Here is a 12043-nt window from a genome sequence, read left to right on the forward strand (position 1 = left end):
AACAAACGGGAACATATAGTATCCAACTGTAGCCTGGGTACTATTCAGAGCTGAACACTACAACACCCTGCATACCTGGGCAACCTTACATACAGCAATCCAGAGAACAAACTATTTACAGATTTGTAGTAAAAAAATGCAAACAGCAGACACGTCCTAAACAAGACTTTGCAGGTAATGCTATAGTGACCGGTCACCTACACGGCAGGATTGTACCTCAGTGGAGGAGCTATAGCATGGTTCTGTATATATTTTAGTGATACCCTACAGAGATATTATCCCCTCCTCTGCACCAAAATCCAGCTGTTATAAGATCATGTCCATACCCTACAAACTAGTGCAATTTTCCATTTGTTTTTTTGTCTTATCCTTCTCTTCTTCCAAGAGCCATAACTTTTTTATTTTTCCATCAATATGACCGTATGAGGGCTTGTATTTTTGTGGGCCGAATTGTATTTTTGAATGACACCATTGATTTTACCATAAAGTGCACTGAAAAACGGAAACAAAAATCCAATGATGAAATTGCAAATAAAAGTGGAATTCCATACTTTGTTTATATTTACCATGTTACCTATATGGTAAAACTGACCTGATAATGATTCCCCAAGTCAGTATGAGTAATAATAATAATAATCTTTATTTTTATATAGCGCTAACATATTCCGCAGCGCTTTACAGTTTGCACACATTATCATCGCTGTCCCCGATGGGGCTCACAATCTAAATTCCCTATCAGTATGTCTTTGGAATGTGGGAGGAAACCGGAGACCCCGGAGGAAACCCACGCAAGCACGGAGAGTACAAAGATACCAAACATGTTTAGTTTATTTTTTACTTAAATGGTGAAACGAAAAAAACAATCAAGAAATTTGTATGAAAAAAAGTTTTGCTTTTGTCGCCATTTTCAGAGACCAGTAACGACTCGTTTTTTGTGATCTGCGGCCGGGTGATTGATTATTTTTTGCACCCTGACGTTTATATTTATACCATTTTCGGTTAGATTACATGTTTTAATCACCTGTGATATTTCATTTAATTATATAATTGGTCGGATTAATTTAATTTATATTTTTATAGATTGGACATTTCTTAACGCAGCGATAACAAATGTGTATTTTTTATGGTTTTATTTTTAATGGGGCAAAAGGGGTGATATGTACTTGTGGGGGGTCTTAAAACATTTTTCCACTTTTTACTTTATTTAATAGTCCCATTAAGAGACTTGAAGCAGCGATAGTGCTATCACTTGTGCTACACATAGAGCTTCAGTCCTGCTTTGTTTAACAGAAATCACAAGCTATGAATGCCGGCCATGGGTCGGCGTTCACAGGAGGATTGTGATGACAGGCACGGTGGTCTTCTGCAGACCCCAGGCTATCATGAGAACCCAGCGATAACGTGGCCGGCGCATGTTAAATGCTGCTGTCAGTGACTGACAGCTGCATTTAACTTATTAACAGCCGCATGTAGAGCTCGGATCTTGATGTTTGGTTAAATCCTCTGTCATGTGTTAGGAAAGATGCAGGCTCAGCATCAAAGGCAGGAATATGGCTGATGATGTAAATATGTCATTGATTGTGAAGGGGTTAAAGGGCCCTTGTCAGGAACCTGCAGCATATAAAATTAGAGGAGATGGGGAGGGGGGGTTCGTGGGTCCCCTTGATAGCCCTCACCCAAATTGGGGGTAGCGGGGTGACTGTCAATGAAGGGAAACCGCCCTCCGCTTCACCCGTCTCCATTACCACTACAGTGTTTCAGAATATAACAGTAATTTTTACGAAGGAAACCTGTCGTGATGGTTTGGGCAGCATGAATTTCCTGACAGGTTTCCTTTACACCCCCCTCCCTCCCCTTCTTGCCCATATAACACTCACAGAGGTCCAGGAAGCAGAGATATGGGGAGCTGTTTGCTGAGGTCCTCGCACTGCGGAGCGGCTGTCCCTGTACCTGCCTGTGATATGGAGAGATCGCTCTTATCACCGGTGATTTTCATTCCCTGACAAACAAAATAGCGAAAAAAAAACAAACAAAAGATCAGTTTTTTTTTACTTGTTAAACCTGCAGAGCGGCTATTTCGTTAGTCAGGGAAACACAAAGTTGACAACATTACTCCCATCACAGGCAGCAGTGTGGACAGCTCAATCAGCCGCACGGGACCCAATCCACAACGCCTAGACTACTGGGAGAGTCAGAGACCAGCGGGATATTGAGCTGAAAGTCTCTTTCAAACGTCCATTTTTTATTAAATAAATGGATCAGTGTTTTATTAGCAGTTTATCTTGTATGAAAAAAAAAACAAAAACATATATATATATATATATATATTATACACACACACACACTTGCAAAGTTTCTCTTATACACTGCACGGTTAGCAAGTAATGCATCCGTATTTGCACATGGCAGCCAATCTGGAGGCCTAAACTTCAGGGCTCTGCACTATTGGTGCTGTCCAACATTGCGGTAGACTTCTGCTTTTTCTCCAGTTTTACACATTTGACATCTGACACATTTTCATCGGTAAGAACCAAGTTGACAACAAGTCATTGAAAAGCAGGTGTCATTTTCCAGATGTCCCAAAGTGTGAATTGATAACAATGCACTGCACGTTTTCGATTTTGCGCTTCCCTCCTTCCCAGAGCCATAACTTTGTTATTTTTCCATCAATATGGCCATGTGAGGACTTAATTTTATGCGGGACAAGTTGTACTTTTGAACAATACCAATATTTTTACCATGTCGTGTACTAGAAAACAGGAAAAACAATTCCAAGTGCGGTGAAACTGCAAAAAAAAGTGTAATCCCACACTTGGTTTTTGTTTGGCTTTTTTGCTAGGTTCACTAAATGCTAAAACTGACATGTCATTATGATTCTCCAGGTCATTATGAGTTCATAGACACCAAACATGTCTAGGTTCTTTTTTTATATAAGTGGTGAAAAAAAAATTCCAAACTTTTTAAAAAAAAAATTGAGCCATTTTCCGATACCCGTAGCGTCTCCATTTTTCGTTATCTGGGGTTGGGTGAGGGCTTATTTTTTGTGTGCAGAGCTGATGTTTTTAATTATATCATTTTACTGCAGTTATGTTCATTTAATCCCGTTACTACATTTTAATGCAATGTCACGGCGAAAAAAAAAAATAATTCTGGCGTTTTGACTCTTTAAATAGCTAAGCCATGTAGCAATCAGGTTAATCGTTTATTTTTATTGATAGATCGGGGAATTCTGAAGGCGGTGATACCAAATATATGTATGTTTGGGGGGTTTTTTTGTTTGTTTTTTTTACTTTCGAATGTGGCAAAAAGGGGGGCGATTTGAACTTTTACATTTTTTTCATATTTTTTTTCTACTTTTTCCATGCTTTAATGGCCTCCATGGGAGGCTAGAAGCTGCCACATCTCGATCGGATCTGCTACAGAGGCGATGTTCAGATCGCCTCTATGTAGCTGAGTTGCTATGAGCACCGACCACAGGGTGGCGCACACAGCAGTTCGGCATCAACAGCCATAGAGGTCTCAATGAGACCTCTGGTTGTCATGCTGACACGCCGATAACCCCAGATCATGTGATGGGTCACCGGTGCGCACATTTCCAGATGGCTGGAAGCACTTGTTAAATGTCGCTATCAGAGTTTGACAGCGGCATTTAACTAGTTAATAGGTGCGGGTGGATCGCGATTCCACCCGCTCCTATTGAGGGCACATGTCAACTGTTCAAAACAGCTGACATGTCCCGTCCCAGCTTTGATGCGATCTCACTGCCGCAGCCCGCATCTAAGCAGGGGTCCTGCCATCGGACGTACTATTCTGGGGTTAGATGGGTTGTTCAAGCCTGGGACAAATTTCTGCAGTGACCATGAGATGGCAGAACACCAAATTGTGACACCGTGAAGTGCACACACCACCATGATTCCCGATGTTCACAGTCACATGACCATATGTATAAAATTTGCATAAATGTGGTCACATGACACCTAGACTCATCTTTCTTCTATTAATTCACTTCTAATGAGAGAAGCCGAATCCGTCTAGTCTCAGAATTAAAAAAAATAAAGTAATTATACAGTTCAACCATTCGCCATTCAGAATAATTGACATGTCACTCTTATTTTGCTGGTCAATACACTTATGACTATGCAGAATTTATGTGGTGTTTTTATATTTTACTTCTTTTCCACACAAAAACCTTAAAAAAAAAAAACACTGTTGGTCACCAGATTCTTAGTCCCATAAGTTTTATATTTTTCTGCAGACAGAGCTGTTTTAAGACTATTTGATCACCATTTATTTCAAGCTTTTATACTAAGGGTAAACTTAAAATATATGTATGGTATTATAAACACACACACACATCTGGAATGGTTTTTTTTTTGTGTTCGCCATGGAACATAATTAACATGTCAACTTTATTCTGCAATTCAATGATAATGATGGTACCCAATTTATTCATTAATTATAAGACAAACCCCAAATTTTGAAATTTGAGAAAAATAGAAAATAAATATATTTTTTTTAATAAAATGGTGGTGCTTCTTATAACCCATGCGTCTTATTGCTTACTGGGGATGGTGGCAACGGTGAAGCGGCGTCCCATGGTCGCCGCTGGAGGAGGCAAGAGTGGAGCGTTTCCGCAGGCTGGGAGGTGGTGGTGCTTGGGTGTGCGGCGCGCCGCTCCGGGGGTTCTACCGACATTTTGTGAAAGCCCAATCCCCCGCACTTACATGGTTTACTATGCAGAGGACTCCGGGAAAATGGCTGCCAGGGGCGACGTATGCACAGATGGAGATCTTGGCGCTGAGATCTCATCTCCCGAGATCTTGGTGCAGATATCTCCATCTGCGCATGCGCCGCCCGGCAGCCATTTTCCCGGAGTCCTCTGCATAGTAAACCATGTAAGTGCGGGGGCTCTGGGCTTTCACAAAATGTACACTCCACTCTTGCCTCCTCCAGCAGCGATCCTAGGACCCCGCTCCACCGCGGCCGGTAAGATAAATCCGCATTATAAGACGCACCCCCATTTTCCCCCAAAATTTTGGGGGAAAAAGTGCATCTCCTAATCAGAAAAATACGGTATATAAAAATTAACAATCCTTTCGGGGGAAGGGTGGATGGGGGAGTTGTCATTCTGAAAGCTGTAACTTTTTTTTTTTTTTATTACAGTGCAAGTATATCTTTTTTTTATGTGTAACGAGCTGTCATTTTATTAAAGAAGCACTCATGTGACAGATTTTATCCTCATATATTGCCATAATATATATCACTGTGCACTTACAATTGCTCATTTTGCCTTTCTACCCAGTAAATTCTTCTCTTTTCTCTGCTCTATGAAGAAACAAAAACTCTTCTGTCCCTGCATTTATCATCCCACCCTCTAACTCCTGCCACAGCTGCTCCTCTCCCCTTGCCAGAGAATTCTGCAGTGACTCATGACTCATACAGGGAAAATTGACCTCCTGTTGCTACATAGAGCTTAGAAGGATTCAGCTACTCAGTGTTTTAATGAGATGATGTCATAGACCTAATGGAAAAGAGAAGAATTAACTGGGTGGGAGGATGAAATGAGCAATTATAAGCACACAGTGCTATATAATATACTGATCGCAATATATTAAGAGAATAAAAATGTTGACTTTAATATTTTGGGGCGCATACAAGTCTTCGACCACCTTTTGCTAGGCTGGACAAATATAGAAAGCAATTCTGGAAGGTTTTGGTTTTTTCCAACTCAATATTCAGCATCTGGGAAAAATAATGAACTGGTTTTATAGTATGAACCAAGCGATAGCAAATGTGTGTGTTTTTAGGTAGTTTGTCTGTACTGAAATAAGCATTTATTTTTATTATTTACATTTTTCTTTTTCTTTATTATACTCATTAGACCTTAGACATGGGATCTCTCGAAGGCATTGATAACACACTGTACTGCATGTGTAGTGCATTATCAAACTTGTCAGCGGTCGACTTGACGCTCGATCTTGCTCCATCCCTGGCAGGACGAAACAGACTGATGTGTGCAAGTCACTGGCTGCCCTATTGGCACCTCATGATGGCTACTTAGGGGGTGCAGATTAGTTGATAAGATGGAGAGTTTTCCCTTACATGGCATCTAAACAGGATCTGATGCAGCTCTAATCCTGGCTGTCATAGTGAGAGCCAATCTGTATGCACAATTCAGATAACCGCTCCATCCTTGCGCTGCACATGTCCTGTGTAGCGTGGTAAAAAAAAATAATAATACCCACCCACAATGTACAGGTATGGAAGGTTGAGTAATTGAGGTAGAGCAAGCATATCCATTTAATACATACATTGCATTTGTTTAAAATAAAATATATTATTTATTTATTTATATAGCACCATTAATTTCATGGTGCTGTAAATGTGAAAGGGATTACATACAGGGCTATAGATATCATTTACAGTACACAAATTTACGATGACAGAGGGGAGAGGACCCTGTCCTTGATAGAGAGAGATATAGATAGATAGATAGATAGATAGATAGATAGATAGATAGATAGATAGATAGATAGATAGATAGATAGATAGATAGATAGATAGGATATATTTTATATACAGTATATACTCGATTATAAGCCGCCCCGAGTATAAGCCGAGACCCCTAATTTTGCCACAAAAAGAACTGGGAAAACTTAATGACTCGAGTATAAGCCTGGGGTGGAAAAGGCAGCAGCTGTCAAAAATAAAAATAAGTGCCAATAAAAGTAAAATTAATTGAGACATCAGTAGGGTAAGTGTTTTTGAATACCATATTGAATCAGGAGCCCCATATAATGCTCCATACAGTTCATGATGGGCCCCAAACAATGCTCCATACAAAATACGCCCCATACAATGCTCCATACAGTTTATGATGGGCCCCATAAGATGCTCCATATTAAAATATGCCCCATATAATGCTGCACAAATGATGATTATGGCCCCAAAAGATGCTCCATATAAATATTTGCCCCATATAATGCTGCACATGGCCCCATAAGGTGCTCCATAGAGATATTTGCCCCATATAATGCTGCACATGGCCCCATAAGATGCTCCATAGAGATATTTGCTCCTATATAATGCTGCACATGGCCCCATAATATGCTCCATAGAGATATTTTCCCCATATGCTGCGATTAAAAAAAAAATAAATCACATACTCGCCTCTTGTCGCTCAGGCCCCCGGCACTTGCTATATTCACCTGTCCTCCGTTCCACCGTCGGCGCGTTGTGTCTTCCGCGTCCTCTGCACTGACTGTTCAGGCACGCACACTAATCGCATCATCGCGACCTCTGACTTGAGCGTCAGTGCAGAGGATGCAGAAGACGGTGCGGCGCCAATGGTGGAACGAGGGACAGGTGAATATCGCGCACTACCCCCGTTATACTCACCTGCTCCTATCGAGGTCCCTGCACGTCCCTGGTTCTCCAGGCGTTGACAGCTTCTTCCTGTGTTGAGCGGTCACATGGTACCGCTCATTACAGTAATGAATATGCGGCTCCACCCCTATGGTAGTGGAGTGGGGTCCATATTCATTACTGTAATGAGCGGTACCATGTGACCGCTGAAAAGAGGAAGAAGCTGCCAGCGCCCGGAGAATCAGGGACGTGCAGGAATCGCGCCAGGAGCAGGCGAGTATGATTAGACAGCTGCCGCTCTCCCTCTCCTGCCGACCCCTGGGATGACTCGAGTATAAGGCTACTTTCACACTAGCGTTAACTGCATTACGTCGCAAATGCGTCGTTTTGCCGAAAAAACGCATCCTGCAAAAGTGCTTGCAGGATGCGTTTTTTCTGCATTGACTAACATTAGCTACGCATTTGTGACGCAATGACACACGTCGCAACCGTCCTGCGACGGTTGCGCCGTGCTGTGGCGGACCGTCGGGAGCAAAAAACGTTACATGTAACGTTTTTTGCTCCCGACGGTCCGCTTTATCCGACCGCGCATGCGCGGCCGGAACTCCGCCCCCACCTCCCCGCGCTTCCCCGCACCTCACAATGGGGCAGCGGATGCGCTGGAAAAATGCATCCGCTGCCCCCGTTGTGCGGCGGGGACAACGCTAGCGTCGGGGACCTCGGCCCGACGCACGGCGACGGGCCGAGCCAGACGCTAGTGTGAAAGTAGCCTAAGCCGAGAGGGGCAATTTCAGCCTAAAAAATGGGCTGATATTCTCAGCTTATACTTGAGTATATACGGCATATATACAATTTTTTTTTTTATTTATTTATTTTTTTAACAGAGTCAGGAAATTATTCCACTAGTTTAAATGGGTAAAAATTAAAACTAAAAAGGATTTTAAAATAATGAATGGAAATACATGCATGGAAGACAAATGCACGTGCACTGCCAGGGATGCAGCATGATAGATAGATAGATAGATATATATATATATATATATATATATATATATCTATCAGCATTTGCTTTTTATTTACTTAGTTACAGCAGGGTTTTTGCTCACTTTTATTCTTGTAGGTTTTATATGTTTTGTGGCCAATGTGAACATGTGTTTCACTTCTGCATGTGTACCAACTCAAGCTCAATTTTGGTGTGTGTGTGTATATGTATGTATATATATATATATTACATACACACACACACATCTAGTATATATATAATTATTTTTTATTTCTTTTTATAGCACAAAATAGAGCTCATTGACGCAAAAAGTTTTTTTTTTTGTTTTTTTTGTAAAAGAAAACTACTTTTCTAAGTTCCAACATTTGTCCTCGGTCCATGATCTGATTTAGTACACATAGCCCTGGGAGTACGCGGTCACATGACCGGACGTCACCGCACCGCGCTGTGTATATACAGATATACTCTGTAGCTCCATGCTGGGAGTAGTAGTCTCACAAGTGACATGTAGAGGTCTGCAGCTGTACAGCAATCCAGTGCTAGACACTACAACTCCCAGCATCTCCCCGGCTGACGACGTTACCTGCACACCCAGCAAAAAAAAAAAACGAAAAAAAAAACACTGCATGACCTGAAAAATAAATAAGCAGTAAAACCCCCTCCATCCCTCGTGCAGGATGGGCATGCTGGGAGTTGTAGTCCCGTCCCTCCCTAGGCCCGGATGGCGCACATTTCCCGGCCGCTGCGGCCTCACACACAGCGCCATGTAGGCCCGGGCCAGGCCGCGGCACTCACAGCGGCCGCCTCAGTGTCTCGCCCAGGCCGCAGACGTGGAAGGTCGGCCGCTCGTTTACCTGTTCCGGTTTTCCTCCTGAATCTCCTTGAATTTATTCACCACGAAGGAACGGAATATTTGTTCTATGTTGGTCGCCATGGCGCTCCGGACCTACTCCGCCTCCTTCTCCCGACGGTCCAGGCACTTTCTGACGCACTGACGCGCGCGGTCACGAGGCGCCGGCGAGAGCGTGCGCGCGCACGCCGGAGTTTCCTTTACTCAGCTTACAGCTGCGGGTGGTGCTTTTCCGAGTTCTGACCAATCAGCGAGCAGTTGAGAAAGTGACGTAGCAATTGGGCGGGGCGAGTCAACGAATGTCAAAGTCTCGGGCGCGAGGGGATGGGAGGGGAGCGTGCGCGGGAATGCGCGTTCCCGTGTAAAAAAAATATATATATAACGGTGGCCGCGGGCCCGGCAGGGTCAGAGCTTCTGCCTCTCTGGAGCTCGGGCCTTCGGCCTTATAATTGGCTTTTCCGTGATGTATAAATAAAGTTTAGTATATTGAAAAGTTAAATAAAGCAAACAAAATACACTTTCGCCATGTTGTGTCCCTTTTTTTTTAACCCCTTCATAACCAGCTCTTTTTCCACACGCATGGCTTGTTTTTTTTGTGTGGGACGAGTTGTCTTTCGCTCTGAAACATACTGAAAAATGGGGAAAAAAAATCCTAACTGGGTAAAAGAATAAAAAAAAAAAAAAAACCCTATATTGCGGAAATAGTTTTTTTTTCTTTATTATGATTCTCCAAATCAGTACGATTACGGCGATACCAAACTTGTAGAGTGTTTGTTTTTTATACGTTATACGGGTTACAAATATTTAAAAAAAAAATTAAAATTAAAAAAAAACTTTTTTATTGTCCCCATTTTCTGAGACCGACTGTTTTTTTTTATTTCTCCGCCGATGGAGTCGTGTGAGAGTTGTAGTTTTTCTTGGTACCATTTTAGGATAAACATGAAGTTTTGATCAATTTTTATTGCATTTCTTTTTGGGTGTGGGGAGGGGGAGGGGTAGTGAAGCGACTGAAAAAAAAAGTTATAGAGTGGAGATTTTTATTTATTTACTTTTTGTCATTTGGGTTTATTTAAGAAGTTTCTTCAAAATTTGTATTCCTTAATCTGTCCTATCTAACGGTGTGTAACCGTAATACTATACTCACCGATCGTCGTCTTCTGCAGCCCCATGTGACCACTGAGCTGCCATTGGCTTGGTAGGGGGACAATGGGCACCAGTATGCACCAACCATTTATAGACCTGTCACCAGGTCAAAAAAGTCCAGTTTTTGCTCTTATTTCATTCCCGCCGCCCCACTGAGTACCCCTTTTTTATTTTTATTTTTTTTTTAAATCCACTGTACTGTTCCAGAGATATGTAGTCTTTTTTTTTTTTACAAAGGGGGCTGGGCTCACAGGTTAATTATGCAGAGCAGTCTAAAGACAATATGGGATGGGAAACATATGGCCAGAAACAAATATGCAGTTAATTAATTCTCTTCAGAACTATTAGAAGTGGACATAAAGAACAAAAGCAAGAAATTCTTAATGAAAATAGAGGAGCAAGAGAAACTGACTACAAACTAAAATGTGTCTATACAAATGCACAGAGCATGGTAAACAAAAGAGATCCAAGTTTCAGAGACTGGTAGCTCTGTAGAAACTCTTTGAGTAAGAATACAAGGAGAGAAGAACTGAAAGGACACTATTGTAGGTGTTTACTATGTCACAATTCAGCTGTTGGGAGACCCAGGACCAGGGGCTCCTTCCCTGTCCCTAACACTAGGGGGTGCCCTAGCTTGCCCTATTCCCCAGGATACTTCTGAAGGTGAAGATGCCAGGGCCACCACCCTTGCCTTATCTCCTGAATCAGCCCTAAATCTGCTCTCATGGAAAGTATGTGAGAGGTTTTGTAATGTCATTTCCAGTATCCAAAAAGCACAGATGGCTCATGGACGGCACACTGATTGAAAACACTAGTGACCCCGATATCGTGTTTTATATGGACATGTGAAGGGGCCTAACAGTGTTGTTGGTGGGGCTGGCTTGATGTGCTGCTGGGTGATCCCAGCATATTCTCAGCATATTTTGAGCTCATTTTGTGTCTTTGCATTACTGAGTAGATGCTAAGAATATGCTGAGATGGCTTGTAGGCAAATTTGATTGCCAATTTTTAAAATTGGGAAAGGTGAAATTCTTACTTATTTGGGAACTATACATTTTGTTCAGTAAAGTCAGTTTTATATAATATTTATTTTTATCTAGTAAATAATACTCATTCTTTATTATTGCACTGTAATGGGTGCTCCCATAGTTCCAGGATGTGCCACCATAGTAGATGTGGTTCTCACAAATGGAACAGGCATCTGTTTCGCTGTTAGTGGAGAGATGGCCAGAACTTTGTCTACCGCACCACTTACATCACTGTGTGACGGGGCCCCGAGCCCAAAATACATGCAAGTTCCATTTGTGGGACTTAGACTTAAAGAAAATGTACCTTGAAAGTATTTATTGTTGAGTTACGCAACTTTCCAACAGGCCCTGAACGAGACATAAGTGTTTCTGTTTTGCCTGGAGTGTTTCTTTAGTTTGTTATTTATACATTAAGTTAAATTGGTTATTTATTGGCTAATTATTATTATTCACTATTATAGCACCATTTATTCCATGGGACTTTACATGTGAAAAAGAGTCTTCAGGTTCCTTTTGAAGGCTACCGTGATAGGCTAATAAACACTTTGATATTACCTCATTTTGCAACAGAATTGGTATTATTTCTATATAAATGCATGGTGGGCCCCAAGAATGATTTTTCTCTGGTGGGCCCAAGGTACTCCAGTCTGACGC

General features: G+C 41.9%; 1 protein-coding gene across 4 annotated transcripts in view; it reads right to left on the reverse strand.

The window, feature by feature from the left end:
* The window catches only part of SON (SON DNA and RNA binding protein), a 126933-nt gene extending 117545 nt beyond the window's left edge, over positions 1–9388 (reverse strand). For 3 of the 4 annotated variants that reach the window (XR_013223674.1, XM_077293922.1, XM_077293925.1), the window contains exons 1-2: positions 9223–9356; positions 1878–1999 (exon numbers count right to left, since the gene is read on the reverse strand). Coding sequence is in view for 3 of the 4 variants with exons in the window: in XM_077293922.1 (XP_077150037.1) it covers positions 1878–1996 (119 nt within the window). In the remaining variant the exon portion in view is untranslated. Of the gene's footprint in view, positions 1–1877; positions 2000–9222 lie in introns of all 4 variants that reach the window. The other variant, XM_077293924.1, reaches the window with a different exon arrangement.
* Positions 9389–12043: the final 2655 nt, after the last annotated feature.

The sequence above is a fragment of the Ranitomeya variabilis genome, chromosome 3, assembly GCF_051348905.1.
Source record: "Ranitomeya variabilis isolate aRanVar5 chromosome 3, aRanVar5.hap1, whole genome shotgun sequence".
In the NCBI taxonomy this organism is placed as follows: Eukaryota; Metazoa; Chordata; class Amphibia; order Anura; family Dendrobatidae; genus Ranitomeya; species Ranitomeya variabilis.